At 44.4% G+C, this 17,914-nt stretch overlaps 1 protein-coding gene across 2 annotated transcripts in view; it reads right to left on the minus strand.

Annotated features, from left to right (window-relative positions):
* Positions 1 to 1,158: 1,158 nt before the first annotated feature.
* LOC102372388 (sushi, von Willebrand factor type A, EGF and pentraxin domain-containing protein 1) overlaps positions 1,159 to 17,914 on the minus strand; it is a 30,300-nt gene continuing 13,544 nt past the window's right edge. For both annotated transcript variants that reach the window (XM_006023807.2, XM_006023808.2), the window contains exons 5-9: positions 15,938 to 16,001; positions 13,017 to 13,105; positions 11,141 to 11,253; positions 9,892 to 10,048; positions 1,159 to 1,575 (exon numbers count right to left, since the gene is read on the minus strand). In XM_006023807.2, the coding sequence (XP_006023869.1) occupies positions 1,424 to 1,575; positions 9,892 to 10,048; positions 11,141 to 11,253; positions 13,017 to 13,105; positions 15,938 to 16,001 (575 nt within the window). In that variant the 3' untranslated portion in view covers positions 1,159 to 1,423. The remainder of the gene's footprint in view (positions 1,576 to 9,891; positions 10,049 to 11,140; positions 11,254 to 13,016; positions 13,106 to 15,937; positions 16,002 to 17,914) is intronic.

Here is a 17,914-nt window from a genome sequence, read left to right on the forward strand (position 1 = left end):
TGGAGAGGGTCCAGAGAAGGGCCACTCGTATGGTTAAGGGCTTGCAGACCAAGCCCTACGAGGAGAGACTAGAGAACCTGGACCTTTTCAGCCTCTGCAAGAGAAGGTTGAGAGGCGACCTTGTGGCTCCCTATAAGTTCATCACGGTGGCAAAGGAGGGAATTGGTGAGGTTTTATTCACCAAGGCGCCCCCGGGGGTTACAAGAAATAATGGCCACAAGCTAGCAGAGAGCAGATTTAGACTAGACATTAGGAAGAACTTCTTCACAGTTAGAGTGGCCAAGGTCTGGAACGGGCTCCCAAGGGAGGTGGTGCTCTCCCCTACCCTGGGGGTCTTCAAGAGGAGGCTAAATAGTGGCTGGGGAGTGGCTACATGAGATGCTGACTGCACAGTAGCTTGATACTACTGCGCAGTAGCATTGCATGGCAGGAAGGGTGATGCGATGCTACTGTGCATTACTGTTTATACAGGTACTAAATGACCGTGCAGTCAGCATCTCATGTAGATGCGGCCAGTCTCATTTAGAGAGTGGAGGAAGGACCATAACCTCTTCACAGTTTACTGTTACTGTTCTTTTTGTCTCTTCCTCTTGCTCCTGTCCCCTATCTTTTCTTTGCCTTGCAGTTCACTTTTGTGGCTCCTTCTTGCTAAAGCTACAGGCAGCTCAAGTTGCCTCCTGTAATACAGCAGAGCTGCTTTTTACTGAGGACTTAGAAAGAAATTACTTCTTTTTTTTTTTTTGCCTCAGCAAGTTCCAGCCCTGTTGCTCTTGCAGCCAGCTGCGTTAGGGACTGTGAAGGTAACATGAGGGAGGTTGACCACCGCTTTACCTGCAGATATCCTCCAACAGTTGTCAGGAGAAAGCAGAACTACCCTTGCTTTAATTTACGGAAACAGTCAAAAGTACATTCTTAGAAGAATTATGCTCGTGTTTGCTTCTACCCTGATAGAAATAATTAGCATATTGTAAAATGACTATGATGCATAATGCAACCAACCACATGCTCACTCAGTATAGGAAGTGGAAATGATTGCTAAGACATATGACTTTTTCCCCTTGGCCAGGGGATCAAGAATGTAAGGATGCAATTATTCTTTTTCCTGAATTAAAACAAATAACTGTTATGGAGCAGGGCAAGGGGAAAAAGAGCAGTCTTATTAATCCAGTTTATTTGAGAGTAGTGAGTTAGTACAAGTTCTCACAGACCTGCAAAAATCAAAGGTTTGTTTTTTTTTTAATGTATTTGTCAGGAGTACACTTAACACTTTAGCTTTGCAAACCAAATCCCATGGATTTACTCATATATTACACTCTGCCCATACATACTGTCCTGAGCACATTTTTATCATTTCATCAGACATGAAAAAAAAACTGAGAACGTGCTTGTGATTATTTGAGTTTTTTTCCAACACCAGAAAATCCTACCAGCCAGCATATACTGGTTCTGTGTGCCCAGTTACACCATAAGTTGTATGTGGTACTGATTCTTTTGACAGTAATGGAGACTTCGAGGTTTTCCAGCCATATTCTTGCTTTCGTTTCAGAATTATTAAAGCAGCAGCAAGGACTCCACCTGAAAAATGGAGGAATGAAAAGTATTTTCAGAAGTGAAGGTAAACTGTCAGGCAGTGGTTGTCCTTTGACTTTTGGGTAATGCAGTACTTTTTTTTGGTAACCTGAGGTTTTGCATTCATTTAGATTTGTGCAAAATCGGTTCTGGGTAGGTACAACACATCAACTATCAGAACAACTCTGAAAGTGCAACTTGATTCAAAAAAGTGATTGTAAAGAAAATTGTCAGACTTCAGCTATGCCTTTTCTGTTAACTGTGTGTGTTGTGATGTAGTAGTAGAGGAAAGAGTATTACCATATATCCCCCCCAAATCTTTACCAAGTTCAAACCAGTTACATGCAACTCTTTTGCAAGACTTGGTGGAGAAACATAGTTCACTTTCCAGAGTCCTTGTGACTTTGTGGTTCACAGGAAGAGAAGAACCTAGACTGACTCTTAGATCCTGGTTTGATACTGCAGCATCCCACCACCCTCCCCAAAAGAAACCCACAACAAAACAAAACAAAAAAACCCCTGCAAAAAACCAACCAAACAATCAAAAACCCTAAATGGGGCACAATCAATAAGGAAACACTGGATTAATATCAAGGCATTTAATGCAAGTTTTAGCTTCCTACCATAGTCACAGCAGGGAAAATTGATCTAAATAACTGACTTGTGCTCCTCTGTTGCAGTCCAACAACATGCCCTTCTAAGAGCAGCCACATATGTCCAATTTAGAAGGCGTGTAAGCTTGTGGTAAAATGCTGGATTTATTAAATGAACTATGTATTTCATTTTTGAACTCTTACGAAAAATTCATTGGGTTTTTTGTTTTTATTTCTGGTGACTTGTATTGCTTTTTACATTTATCCTTCCTCCTGCTGGCCACATTCTTTGAAACACACAAGGTAACTAGATCATGATGGACAGTTTTTCTAACAAGCATTTCTGATGGAAAAAGCCCAAGGATGGTGGTAGGGGTGTAGGGGTCATTCCAAACTGAACACACTTTTCTGACAGGCTTTTTCTCGTATGTTTTTCCTGCCCAATATCAAGTAACTAGAACCTGCACAAAAGTTTTTGAACATACTGTTGCCAGTTTTTGCAGTGCAATTTTGACCTCTGCTGGAACCAGTATGTCATGCCAGGCTCTGGGTGGCCAGGTCTGGAGGTCACCCAGGGTCAGGAGAAGCCGCCAGTCCTTAGGAAAGGGGAGCAGGGAAAAGCTCTGAAAAAACAGAGAAGTACTGAGGAACAATATCCACAAGGGACAGGACTGGCAACAGAACTTATTGCTGAGCTGGGGATTGTGCAGATGTAAGGTTTGAGGGGCACAGGATAGGTCTGTGGGTACCAGTGCTTTAGCTTTTAGAGAAGCAGGAAGTCCCACATCAGTGAAGAGTCAGCAGAGGCCAAAATTGTTCTGTAAACTTGGGAAACCTGGCAACACTTCTAGTGGGGATCCCCTGTACATGGTCATGAGTAAAACAGCATTTTAAATGCATAGAATCCACCTGCATTGCACATAGGCCTTGTGCTCCCATCCCTCACCACATGGCAGCAATATGGAACCTGGTGAGTGTCCAGCACTTCTGGATTTGATCAAGTTTCTTCTAAAATTTCATTAAAAAAAATGTATTCTGATTCTCTGACATGAAACTGCTGTGAATGTTACTGATTGATCTGGGCTTGATATTCGTGGTCAGACTCCCCTGTATAAGTCTGTTTGTATTCATGTAAAGACTTCCCCTATGAAAGACTCTTCATATCCCAGGTTGAGTTAGTTAATCCTGCTTCATGCAAAGGCAACATCTAGCAGACAAGCAACCCTGAATATCAGCCCAGAAAAGATGGCACAAAGGAAAAAAAGCATGCTGTATCTATTCATATACCATATTCCTCTTTTTCCCCCAAAATTAGCCTTCCAATATTGGGATCCATGTTTTAAGCAGGGAAGCTGGTTTTCTACCCAGAATAGATGCAGTGGAGACATTGTAAGATGTGTGCTGTTTTTCCTTCTCTTCCCTCCAGCAGCTGCATGGAGGGAGAAGTAGAGTCCAGCAGGGGCACATTCAAAGGAGGTGCTATGGTGTACTCTCATCCTTTGATTCCTCCTCCAGCCAAAGTCTAAAACCAAATGCCTGGTACCAGCCGTGACATTTCTATTACGGCAGTGCTGAGGGAGTCAATTGACTTCATGGCTCATCATCTACCTGATTCCTGCTACTCTCTCTTTAGCCCACGGGTATTAACAACCATCTCTCCTTTTTAAAATAATCCTATTGTTCCATTAATCAAGCTATCTTTTCTCTAGCTCTTTTGCTGTCTATTAGCTACTCCTGGTCTCATCTATTTCACAGCCCTGCAGACTTTTTAGCTCTTTTTCTTTTCATCCAGTCCAGTCTTCAGCAGCAGCTACAGTTTCAGCTTTTGCCTGAGCAGGCAAGAGCTTGACAGTTCAGCTATGAAAGGGCTAAAGTGTAGCACAGGAAGGGAAGGGTGAATGAGCTGAAGATTAGGCTCTGTTCCTGTTCTGTGCAGCCACAGCTCTTTGACTTGGGACAGAGCGATGCCCTTTCTATAAAAATTTGCCTGTGAAAGCAGGGTGAAACTCAGGGAAGTGATTAAAGCAGGCCAGTTGGTGGCCAAGGCTGCTGTAATTCCTTTGAGATTATAACCAGTTCTGTATGCATGATGGTGATGTGTAGCAAAGCATTGTGGCTCGCCGCATCAGGTATCCCTGAGGAGGTCCAGGCAATGATTAATGATCACAGCATAGATAGGATTCAGCGAACAAACTGACTGCTCTGCAGCCCCATGCTGGAACTAGTACTGTCCTCATTCCCAATTGTGACAACTGATGCCCCCCAACACCAAAATATAGCTCAGATACAACTAGAATCACTAGCTTTTTTCCTCCACCACGGCACATCCTGCTCTTAGGTACAATTAGCAAATCTGAAGGGACAGTCAGGATGCAGACCAGAATACGCCTACTTCAGAAGCTGCTTGGCACCACTCCACTGGGCACAGTCTGCTGTGACATGAGACAGATGTTTAGAAGTCCTGACTATCCCATCCAGTTCCACTCTTCTTCCTCTACAGCTCCCTTGCCTCTCCCTTTTCAGCTGATTTCAGCCTGCTATAAGCATGCATGTACTCACATACCTGATGTTACTTGCCAGACCTCAACTGCAGACCTTGCAACTATGAGATCATTCTTCTGATGAGGTATATCTCATGATGGGGTCCCATTTAAGATCCTACAAGAACTCATGGGTGGCCCTGGAGAATGCAAGAAAGGATTCTCTTTTTGATCCTATCCCCAACTATGATACTCTTCACTGATACCCCAAAACAAGTTGAAGTGCCCACTGAGATGAACTGCATGTTCAGGACATCAGGTTCCAGGACACCTTGAAGATGTCTGAGACTGTTTTGAAGAGCCAGGAACTGGATTTGCTGACCAGGGATGTTCTTTCTAGTCTTCAACCTTCCCATGCTCTTGAGTTAAAGCCAAGTAACTGGCCATGCTGTTCCTGCCTGCCTTGTGGGGCTCCATGATGTAGCTTTTGATGGATATTGTCCACAGTGCAGTGCACTGTATGAACCAGCAAGGCTTTCAGCCTTCCCCATCAAGAAGCCATCAAATTGTAGATATGGTATCATCACTACAAGGAACCCCACTGATCCTAACAATTGCAGGTACCAGCCATCCTTGCTCTAACCACTGGACTAGACTTCTTAAATAGATGCAAAGAGAATTACTTATGGCTTGGAGGAACTAGGTGCAACTCTTTCTTCCCCAGACTTCTTGTGTAACTGGGAGAAACCACTTAGCCTTACTGTATCTTGCTTGTCCATGTAAAATGGGTATCGTAGCCTTTCTTCCACAGAAGGCTGTTGTGAGGAGAAACTCAGGTGTTCAAATACTACAGTAATGAGGGCTATAAGTACTTTGTATAGCCAAATAACCAACTGTAAATTGTGACTTAAAATCCATCATTTCAATATTTCAGCAATGGAGAACTCCCTTAGTAAGTGTTTGCTATAGAGAACAGCCCCAAGTGCACAACTTCTTCTCAAGAGGTTGCATGAGGCCAAGCTCTGTCCAGACACCTTCCTGTTACTGTTGTCTCTGAGCTTCCTGTGTACCTTGGCTCTAATCATAGCATAATATCCAAAGTCAGACAGGACAAAGTCATGCTGATTCTGAAAGCACGTGTCTGTTCAGACCCCATTCATTTACTAAGCTGCCAGGACCTAGTATCACAGAATCATGTTGAGAGGCCGCAGCTGGTGGCTGAGATACTGCCTGCTTGAGCGTCTCTGAAAGAGATTGTTTTCAGTAGGTTTAAGAAATTACAGTGCAATGGAGGAAAAGCTCTTTGCTAGGAAGATCTACTTCTCCAAATGGAAATAGTTATTCATAATATGGCGGACCCAGATGGACCTCTGCTAACACAGATGATCCTAAAACAAGCTGGACTGGTCTGTTAGTTCTTTAAGTTCATTTAGTAGAAGTAACAGCAAGTCAAAGTCGTATTATGTGTATCTTCACATCCAATGGTTTTGAGGCATCTGAAGGGTCTTCTGCTAGTTAGACTCAGCTCTTATGTGGGAACTCATATTGTCCTTCTGAAGCTCCTGGAGCCTTTATTTGTGCTTTTAGATCTTACCCTCAGGATGATCTTTCTACTGGCATGCTGGCTCAGCCAGCTCCAAGCCCTTGTGACCAAATATCCTTAAACACCCTTTTCTAGGCATAAGATATACCTGAGACCTCTTCCTAAGGTTATGGACAAACCACAAATTAAAACAAATTAACAGGGGTGGGGATTGCCTGCAGAACTATCGCAGTAACTTTATAACGGTAACTTTTCATGCGTCTGTAGTGACCCCACAGTAACTGGAAAGCTAAACTGAGGCAACTAAATGAAGCAGGATTAAGTTGTCCTGGTTTAGTTTTCTACTGCAGAGCCTTTGTGGGCACACAAACAGTTGCTGTGGTGTTCTGTGGCAAGTAACCAACCCTTGTTGACTCGCTTGCATTTGATTACTTATCCATATCCTTAGTTCACCGTTAAAGTAGGCCTCAGTTTCACTTGATCAATTAACTTAGTTGTCTTCTTTATGAAACCAGAATCCATGATGGGAGAGAAGCTATCTTTTGCCCCCAATATGTTTTCAGAACCTTGTTCTTTTTACCTGTACAGAAAGAACCCCTATCGCTATCTCACCATTTCTTTGTGGCTAGGTTTCCTGCTCATCAAAAGACCAAAACCATCTTATTACGAAGAATTTCTACATGTGTCTCCATCTCTCAGTTAAGTGGTGGTTCCCTTCCTCCAGACTTTGGGGTGCATTTTCTTAAGGCACATGGAGTGTCTTGGCCTGCTTCAGCAACATACCATTATCTGAGATCTGTAAAGCAACAATATGGAACAGCCAGCTGACTTTTATCAAGCACTATGCTTTCCACTAAGGTGTATGGTCCAAGCTTGGACGAACAATATTCCAATCATGACTGGACATGGCTGGCCCTCATCCTCAATGCCTGGAGGGGTGGCTGCTTGTCAGTCACCTACTGCATGATCTTCATTGATGTATCCTTGAAGAAAAAGGATGGCCGCTATCTTAGTGACTGAGCTGATGATATTTGGGGTCATATACATTATCAGCCTTTCTTCCATGCTTTTTTGGGTTCTCAGCAATGTGGACTTTGAATTGCAAGGTAACTAAGGCAGGTCACTGTGACAGGTCTGGGGCATGGGCACTACCTCTTCCTGACAGTATTCCCTCAAGCCTATTCCACCACCTGCTTCTCACCTACCATGATTTGATGGTAACCAGTATGTATTCAAAAGGAATACATCCTTTGAGACAAGGATAGCAGTCCTTTTCTTGGTGCCCTAGGGCTATTATCATGGCCTTGCTGCCTCTGTAACCATGCCCACACCTCACCAATGACTCTCTATGCCCTTTTGTCAGGACTTCCCATCTCACAGTCTCTCTATGCGAAAGTCTTCATAGGGTCTCTCCAGCCCCAGCCTTTATTCAGACTTCAGCCTGTTCAGCTTCTTTTCCTCTAGCTGAGACCCCTCAGTTCAGGTCCACTGTTTCAGGCCCTGCTTCTTGGGGTCTCGGGCTCAGCCCCGCAGCAGAGGGTGTGTGCCAGGTACCCTGCTTGTGGCCTCCTGTGCCCTTACAGACACTCCCAGTCCTCCAATTCTTTAACTTAATTCCAAACAAAGGAGGTTAATCACCTTGTTACAAGCCACTCCCAATGCTCCAGGGTTGCAGAAGTTCCCAGGAGTTCCCCTCACTCCCATACCTGCAACCTAGAACTTCCCTCCCCATCCCAGCTCCAGCCAGGTTTATTATCCCTAAGCTCTGCCTTCCTTCGTCACCTGGCCGCTGCCTCGGGGAGAGAGCCATCCAGGTGTCCCTATTTAGCTTAATAGTCTGCCTGGCTTCCCCTGATTTTCAACCTTTTGCAGCTCCTTAGCTGTTCCTGGTCTCCAAGCCTGAGTCTGTTTTGAGTCGCCTACTGCATCTGCTGTTCCCTGGAAGTCCCAAAAGTTTGGCTCCTGGCAGGGGTCTTCCCCCTTTTCCTCTTCCTCTGTTGCATGCAGGCAACAGGGTTTGGTTTTCCTGTCAGTCACCCTGTCTTTTATACTCATATGAGAGAGTAAGGAGAGAAAAAACATGCATGCAACCCTAATAACCCTTGCTATTCAAAAGACTGACCTCATGTGCATGAGGTGTATATGTATATACAAAGGGGTTCACACTAGATTTGATATATTTCATAGACATTAGAGCTGGAAGGGACCTTGGAAGATCATCAAATCCAGCCTCCCGCCCAAAGGGCAGGAAGTCAGCTGGGGTCATAGGATCCCAGCAAGATAAGCATCCAATTTACTCTTGAAGGTGTTCAATGTAGGTGCTTGAACCACCTCCGGTGGAAAGCTGTTCCAGACCTTGGGGGCTCAGACAGTAAAGAAATTCTTCCTTATGTACAGCCTGAAATGCTCTTGCAGTAGTTTATAACTGTTCGACCTCGTCATCCCTTGGGGCGCTCTGGTGAACAAACGTTCCCCCAGATACTGGTGGTCACCCCTGATAAACTTATAGGTAGCCATCAGATCACCCCTGAGTGCCTATAGTTTTCCAGGCTAAAGAGCCTAATAGATCTCAGCCTGTCGTCATAAGGTCTATTTTCCTGACCTCTGATTATGCGCATGGCTCTTCTCTGGACTCTCTCAAGCTTCTCCACATCCTTTTTGAGTTGTGGGGCCCAAAACTGGACTTTGTACTCCAGCTGCAGCCTCACCAAGGCCGAGTACAAGGGGAGAATGACGTCCTGGGATTTGCTTGAGAAGTATCTATGGATGCAAACCAGCATTTTGGTCGCTTTATTAGCCACAGCATCGCACTGCAGGCTCATGTTCATCTTGTGGTCAATGATGACCCCCAAGTCTTTCTTCTGTAGTACTAGCCAGTGTAGCACTGCTGAGCCTATAAGGATGCTGCAGGTTTTTCCTCCCAAGGTGGAAAACCTTGCATTTTTCAGTGCAATTATGCAATTACTAATTATGTAACATCTCAAAGAACCAGAAGTAACAGTCCTACACACTGGGGATTTTTTCGGGAAGTTCAGTGATCAGAGGATACAGTAAAAATCAACCATAAAAACCTTGTTTTGAGGTCATGACTCATGATTTTTGAGTCATGGTATATTGCATGCACCATGAAGAAATTAATTTTATGCTACTGTCTCTGCTCGTTAGTAAGCAGAGCATGGACTTACTTGCTTGTGAAGGAAAACTGAATTATAGGAGTGCTCCTTTTACATTTTCCTTTGTATGTTCTACTTAAAATAGCACTTGATAATGAGAACCAAGAATTCTGCACTGTAAAAGCATGGCTGATGTTCTTAAATGTGATTTAAATTCCTATCACATTATTAAAAGTAGGATGTCATTATCCAGCTTGTCTTTAAGGTTACTATTCTATACGTCTATCATACTGTGCTTTGGGGCAGCATTTCGGAGATCATGGGAATCCTGATGAAGAACAGGGCATTAAATTGTATTCAAGTAGGTTGGAGAACACGAAGACACCATAATTAATGTACAGCAGATTGATTCCTCTGAAAAGAGGACTGCAAAAATGTGGCCCAAAGTCAGAAAATAAGCTTCACTAGGTATTAAGTTATCTGGAGATCAATCAAGAATAAACCATCAAGGAAGTATTTTGCTGCTGTTTAAACAAAAGGGTACCAGTTGCAGGTGGAATGCTTCAGTGCAACATTAAATGTTCATTACTTGCCTGCTGATAAAATGGCTAGTAGTACAATAGTTATAGGAGCCAGTTCACAAGAATCTCCAGCCTTTTGAAGAAATGTTTCCATGCAGTACTGTGGTTGAGTGCTACCAGCTGGACAGAAGGCATCAGGAGGACACATAATGGGGTTCACATCTGGGCTCTGTTCAAATGAAAATGTATCATGTTCAGCGACAGGTAAGACTTGTTGCTTAAGCATCATCACTGATTGTGTTGCATGAGACAAGGCACTAGGTAAGACTGTCCCTGCACTGAATGTCTTTCAAACTAAGAGAAACACCGGAGACAATCTGGAGGAAGGTATAACTTTTTAGAGTAGCTACTAAACTCTGTGCTTTGAGCAAGAAAGATCTGGGTTTTTAGATGTCACTTGAATGTGGAGGGTAGAAACAAGAGACTGACTAACATGAGTTTTGAGGATGGCATTTTTGGTAAGTCAGGCTGGAGGTTAGGAACTGACATCCCATGTCTCAACTTAGAAAAAGCAAAAGTGGCAAACTAGCTTTGGTTATGTAGGCTGAAATCTTTCCTGGGTTTACCCAGGACGGCACTAGACAGCATAAGAACATAAAAACTGCCATTTACTGAGTCAGGCCGTAGGTCCATCTTGCCCAGCACCCTGTGTCACACAGTGGCAGAGTGGATACTGAAAAAGAGAGAGAACTGGGTATGACCAGGGTTATTTCTTTATTTATTTCCACTGTTCCCCACTCTTTGCAGCCTCCACCATTTAAGGTCTAGGAAATTCTAATTCAAAGGCTGTATCCCCAATTCCCATGCTTAATAGCTACTGATGCATCTTTCCTCCAAGGATTTGTCCAGTTCCTTTTTTGAATCTAGCTAAACTGTCAGCATCCACAGCACCTGATGGCAATGAGTTCCACACTTTAATTACATGCTTTAGTTACCATAGGCTGGAGAACAGCAAATCCCATCTATTATAGACTTGTCCCTATTTCAAATAACTCAGCCCATGGAGCTTTCTCTAGCTTTCTTCTAAATACCCCCAAAACCAGTGGAAGATTTATGAGGAGTGTGAGGACAGGTAATGGCTCTAGGGGTAGTTAACATTTCTAACTATTTCCCTCTAACATGGCACTACCTATATTGGGAGTTAAAATAAAGATGCCATTAATTAAAATGGATCAACTACAAACTACAACTAAAATGGAGCTTTTCATGGATCAACTACATTTCTTAAGCCAGGCTTTTGCTGTAGCTTATAGAGACTTACAGGGCAGTAGTGATTTTCTGGGCATATGTCACAGCTCTCCTGGCCCACTTGTAATTGGTATTCTCCCGTCTTGCAGACTTTGCATTGGTTGTCACCAGAAGCTTTAAACATACCTACATATCAAAAGAAGCACAACATGAGGGTAGGATTAGGCCACTGGGGCTTTTACTGACAATCTTTGTATGCTCAGTGCTTCACACAATACTGGTAATGGAAAAGGAAAGCTGCTAAAAATATTTTGTGCACATAAGTAAAATCAGAGTGCTGAGTCAGTCTGTGCTGAGGGAGAAAGGAGACCATAAAAGAGAGCATGTGAGTTTGGAGAAGAGGGAAGAAGAAATACGCAGTTTTAGATTAGCAAATAGCCAGAGTTAAGTCTGAGGCATGAGTTCAGTGTAAGGGAAATAACCACGCTGAGTTTTCACATGCTCTACAAGCAGCGGTGAGTGTAAGCTGTCCAGTTCTGAGCTGGGCTCAAAGGTCCAAGGTGTTTACATCTGTAACTCTGGTTTCAGTCCACCTCTCTCGGACTGAAATGTTTTAGCTTTTTAAAGATATTGAATAGTGTTTGAAAAGTTTAAAAAAGGGTTTCTTTACTTCATAGGATGAGAACAATGGGTCTCTAGAACTACCAAATGGTACCTTTGCTGAATTTGAAAGTGTTAACGCTTTTTGGATGTTTTAAAAACATTATGGCCCTGTGAAACCTTGTCATGCAGTCCTTCAACTAGCGATTTGAGGAGTGGCTCAAGACTGTTGCTGTGTCAGGGGCTTGCTGTGTTATGCTATGTGATTCAGTGTTACATCAGGCAGCACTGACTGCAGTCTATAGAAAATGCATGTTCTCATTTGCCTTCACAAGCTCCCTGTTGCTTCTGCTTTACATTCTCATGCCAGTACTACTGTATGGGTATACTTAGTTACATTGGTGCGTACTATACTTTGTACTGAACCGCCTAGAGTGAACACACCTTGTACCCACAGAACTGAGCTTTAGCCACTACTTAGTTTATTCCTGAGCAAAGTAAGCTATTGACAAAAAAAACCCTGCTTGCCCAGTACTGCCACAAAGCAAGGGGCTTTTGTCAGCACAGCTGTGTCAGGGTTTATGCTTCTTCACCTCTTTTTCCAACTCAGCTATGCCAGCAAAAGCTTGTAGTGTGGATTTAGCCTTGGAAGTGCTTTGATTGCTGTAATGAATCTTGTCGTTATCAGCAGTGGATCCTGATAAATGGGCACTGAAAAGAGTTTGCTCAGTCATTAGCTTGGTAGAATCAAGTCGCAAGAATTTTCTGTACCGCTAAGATGGGTACGATTTCCTCCGTAAGCGACAGCTGATAAATATATTCAGGCACATGGTTCGTTGACAATAATTGTCAGCTGCCAGCTTGTTGATCAGTGAAGAGGGGTCTTAATCTTAACTGGCGCTACATGAGATGTTTTCTGCAGAGCTGACTAATTAGCTCCGCAGTAGTCTCAGCGGCTACACATGTAGCCCTATTAGGCTTCAGTAAACAAACTAGTAAACTAATAAACTGCCATAAACACACATACTATCCTGCGGCAGAGTTATTTAGCGTGCCACAATGCACATGTAGATGGTGATGGGGCTGGCTGCAGCACATTGAGCCCCCTACCAGTCAGGGCTGCTCCAACTCGGCTCAATGTGCTGCAGTCCCAGGCACGTGTGCAAACACGGCCCAGGAGCAATAAACTCCAATGCAAACTGTGCTGGAGTTTATTCATTAACATTATGCATTAATTGCATGTGTAGGTGCACCCACAGTGTGCGTCTCCTGCAACTCTTCCTGTCTAGCTCTTTCTTGTCCCTGGCTAGACTACTAGTGCTCTTCCCCACCTTTAATTGCATAATTACCTGGCAGGCAAGGTGAACATTCTTCAGAAGCTTCACTGATTGCCTCTTCTCCACCAGGGCAAACTGTGCACGTGCTGCAGTTGGTTGTGCTTTGGAGGGATAGAAGACAAAGAAAAAGCAGTATTAAAATGGCATAGGATATAACAATAACCCGGCGGAGCATGGAGGTCGGGTAGGAAGTGGGACAAAACCCAGGCAACTTGCAGGGGATGTGATGTTGGATGCAGGGAGACCGGTGGATGTGGTGTACCTTGATTTTAGCAAGGGTTTTGATATAGTCTCCCACTACATTCTCCCAGGCAAGCTAAGGAAGTATGGGCTGGATGAATGTACTGTAAGGTGAATAGAAAACTGGCTGGATCATCGGGCTCAGAGAGTAGTAATCAATGGCTCGGTATCTAGTGGACAGCTGGTATCAAGTAGGGGGCCCCAGCGGTCAGTCCTGGGGCAGGTTTTGTTCAATGTCTTCATCAGTGATCTGGAAGATGGCATAGAGTGCACCCTCAGCAAGTCTGCAGATGACACCAAGCAGGGGGAGTAGTAGATATGCTGGAGGGTAGGACTAGGATTCAGAGTGACCTGGACAAATTGGAGGATTGGGCCAAAAGGAATCTCGTGAGGTTCAACAAGGACAAGTGCAAAGTCCTGCACTTAGGATGGGACAATCCCATGCACCGGTACGGGCTGGGGGCTGACTGGCTGGGCAGCAGCTCTGCAGAAAAGGACCTGCGGGTTACAGTGGATAATAAGCTGAATATAAGCCAGCAGTGTGCCCTTGTTGCCAAGAAGGCTAATGGCATACTGGGCTGCATTGGTAGGTGTGTTGCCAGCAGGTCAAGGGAAGTGATTCTTCCCCTCTATTCAGCACTGGTGAGGCTACATCTGGAGTACTGTGTTCAGTTTTGGGGCCCCCCACTATAAAAGGATGTGGACAAATTGGAGAGAGTCCAACAGAGGGCAACAGATATGGTGCTGGTGCTGGGGGACTTCTGAGGAAAACTGAGGGAACTGGGCTTATTTAGTCTAGAGAAGAGGAGACTTAATAGCAGCCTTCAACTACCTGAAGGGGTTTTTAAAAAGGATGGAGATGGACTGTTCTCAGTGGTGACAGATGACACAACAAGGAGCAATGGTCTCAAGTTGCAGCAAAGGAAGTTTAGGTTCGATATTAGGCGTAATTTTCTCACTAGGAGGGCAGTAAAACACTGGCACAGGTTACCCAGAGAAGTGGTGGAAGCTCCATCCTTGGAGGTTTTCAAAACCCAGCTAGACAAAGCCTTGGCTGGGATGATCTAGTTGGGGATGGTCCTGCTTTGGGCAGGGGGTTGGACTAGATGACCTCCTGAGGTCCCTTCCTACCCTAACTTCCTATTATTCTATGTTAACGTTGGCTTTATTTCCTCTTGTGGCCTTGGATATGAAAGTTTAAGTCTTTTTCCTCATTAGAGGCTTAGCTGCCATATGAGCTGTACTGGTTCAAACTGCCGGTATAGACCCTTGCACTTGAGACAAGCTATGCTGCCAGTGCCAGTCAGATGTTGTTACACTGGTGCAGCATGTCTCCAGTTGGGCTTTGCACACCAAAGGTAAGCAGAACTTAAACCTAGAGGTGAGTCATGCAAAAGACTGGGAAGGGGAGGCAGAAAGGTAATCCAAAAACTAATAATTTCTGAGAATTGCTAGCATCCTAGTTTATCATCACCAAACTGCCCAATATTGTTAAAGAAAAAGGCACACATTTTCCAGATAATTACTTATTTGCCTTCTCTCTGTTCCTTCCCACAGAGGAATTGCTCTAATGCATTCTCAGAAGCCCTACTCCCTTCAAATTAATAACAGGGGTTTGTGCAGAGGAGTTAAGTCGCTGCTCTCTACAAATCCCCATCCACTGTTTGGCAACCATTGATCCTTCCAGATCATGGCGTATGTATGAGAGGTCACCCAGACCTTGGATGCATATGCCTCGGCACAGTGTTTTGTTTTTTTTGCCGGAAGGCGTAGAGGCTGCCCAGACCTTCCACCCCGCCTTTAGGCGACTAAGACAGAATCCAAAGGCCAGACTGTGTGTGGTGCCTCCATAGCTGTATTTGTACAAGCATGTGGGAATTGAACCTAGGTGTCCAGCGTGGCAGACAAGGATTCTACCACTGAACAACAGTGGACTCCCCATCCACTGTAATTTGTTTATTAAGTGACCACAATCCTAATTATAAAATGACCAATTCATCCCAGCACGGCTGTCAGGTGTGTTGGAAGTTCTACTTGCACGGGCCACGAGTTTGCCCCTGCTCTAGATAGAAGGGGATCCCTGGGTGCATCCCCAGGCTAAGCCTCCTCCATGCCTTAGCCTAGGTGTACTGACATTGGGCCAGCCTTATGGCGCAGTTTGAAGGTAGGTGTGGATTCTGGGATTGGGCAAGCATCTCCAAAACGCACACAAACTATAAACATTTGCTCATTATCACTTCCTTCCTTTTCAGGTCCTTGTGACAAGGTATTTAGCAGAATTTGCAGATGTGTTGGAGTCTGACAGGGCCATACCATAAGTGCTTCTGCAGTGGCCTTGAACTTGCAACCTCTGGGCTGTCAACTGTACATCTCGGTGCCCACAGCACCTTAACCCCTGCTCAGTATCACCGAGCCACTGACTTCTTTGGGTGCCTTGTCTGAAATGGGTCTTTGCTACAGTTTAGTAAAGGGAAGATTGGAGTATGAAACCCTTCAGGAGCACCTTGCCCCCCACTCCTCCCATACATAATCAGACCCTTCACATAATGCTATTCAAGGATGAAAAAGTAGGGATGACTTCTTTTTTTTTTTTTTTTTGGTCAGGTGAATTAGTTTCCTGAGTCAGCTACTGACACCAAGAGAAACTTGCTACCATTCCCAGACCCCCAAACAGTCGCAAATGTATTTCTTACTTGCAGAATGATCCACGAGGACAGGGAAAACAAAATGCTGAGTTTTGCTGGGAGCTGAAATGCCCTGAGAAAGAGAAGAGAGTGAGTCCCTGGCATCTGCCTTTAGCTTTGGCAACATTGCTAGTTACTCAGATGCGTCTGTTTTGTAAGTGTTAAATAAATATCCAATCATTAATGTGTAAAACGTGTGTGCTCTTCTGAGGGTGATTTTACGGATTTGGGATTTCTTTCCTTTGGTAGCAAACCTATAGAAACAATGGAAAGCTCATGAAGACATTTACTTGATTCATGTGATGCCTGGAAGGATCAGACACATCGCCTTAACGTCACCTGCAGTGCTACTGCTCTGATTTCAAGCTCTGTCAGGAAATGTAAGAGTTCTTTGCTAAATGTGACATGGCCTCTGTGTTGGGGGATCAGACTCATCAAAGTTCATGGTGGCAGGGTTTGAGGACTTGGTGTTAAGTGAAAGGGCTGTTTGGAAAAGAAAATAATGGGTATAATCAACTAAAATAATGGGTATAGTCAACTAACTGGTATCAAACAAGTTACTGTTCTTCCCTCCCGTATAAGAGCTGTGGGGGTGAGCATTTTGTCTGGAGTGAGGGAAAGCACTTGTGCTTCTGACCCAATCTGCTAGACTAGTTCTGATCAGGGTCTTTCTGAGGACTCCTGAAGGCCTGGACACCTGGTCTCCCCTCAGCAAAAGAAGACCTGAAGAGGGAGGCTCCAGAAAAGACAAGTTAGCTTGGGCAAGTAGATGCTTTTGGGGGATGGAGTTGTGCTGGCCACCCAGGAAAGAGAAAGAGAGTTAGTTGTTTTGATCTGAAGTCGTGCAACAAGCAGGACAGGGTGGCACCTTAACCTACTTCATTGACAAAAGCTTTATGCCCCTCTGAACAAGATGTTATCTTTGCAGCGGGATCAGCCATGGCAGGATGTGTCTTGCTTCACTGGCATTTTCAGACGCTGCCACGGTGTTGTCCGGACCCTGTTGCTTCTAGGGCTTCAGGAGCCCAAATCTATGGGACAGTGACTCTGGGTGCTGCACCCCACGTGGGGTTTTCTTTGCTTGCAGAAGCACTCCCCAAGTCGGGAAGCAGCACCCTGATGCACTTGCCAGGAATCTGCTGGAAAGGAATTTCTGGGGCTCGCAGTAAGCAAACAGATGTTTTCCCTTACAAGATGTCACAAATGGTACCTGCCTTTAGTTATAGCAGCATTTCTGGTCACTTATAGTGGCACAAGGCAATGTCTGTTTGCACCCTAAAGTGCCATCCCTCCCTGCCTTCTGCCACAGGAAAGGAATCTAGTTCACTGACTCTCAACCCCCTGCCCTCCCCCCCCAAATAAATACCAAGTAATTCACTGCCTGACCTTGTGCTGTCCACCTGTCCTCTATATTTGTACAATATTATTTATTATTCTTCAAATAGAGAACACCCCCATTTTAGAATAATTAAATACTGCATCACATATGTTTATGGTGCTACAGAAACCCTGACTTTGAATGTCAGGACTTCCTTGTTACATAAAGGGAGGCGGAAGGCTAGAAAAGGTGAGTGTCTCTAGTGCTTTGTGTGTGAGTTTGCAAGACTATAACTTGCAAGTATGGACATGAAGTCAAAGACACAGCAGAAAAGCCACAAAACCGGCTAAGACCTTTCAGTATAGACATGGAAGTGTAGCTTGAGGATCTGCACTGGAAGATCTAGAGTCCTGCAATACATGAAGGAAAATGAGGGAAGCTAGAAGAATATAAGGAGAAATCTGTGGCCAGCAGAGGTAAGGACAATAAGGAGCTTGAGTAACATTTGACTTGATCCTGCATTCTGATTTAAAACTCTAGAAGGATAAGAAAAAAAAAAGTCACCATGGCACTATCTAAGTGGATTAAAAACTGGGCAGCTAATAGATCTCAAAATCTAAGTGTAGACTAAGACCTGTCAGGTAGATGTGGTTCTTCTACTGGGACAG

The sequence above is a fragment of the Alligator sinensis genome, unplaced genomic scaffold (genome assembly GCF_000455745.1).
Source record: "Alligator sinensis unplaced genomic scaffold, ASM45574v1 scaffold445_2, whole genome shotgun sequence".
In the NCBI taxonomy this organism is placed as follows: Eukaryota; Metazoa; Chordata; order Crocodylia; family Alligatoridae; genus Alligator; species Alligator sinensis.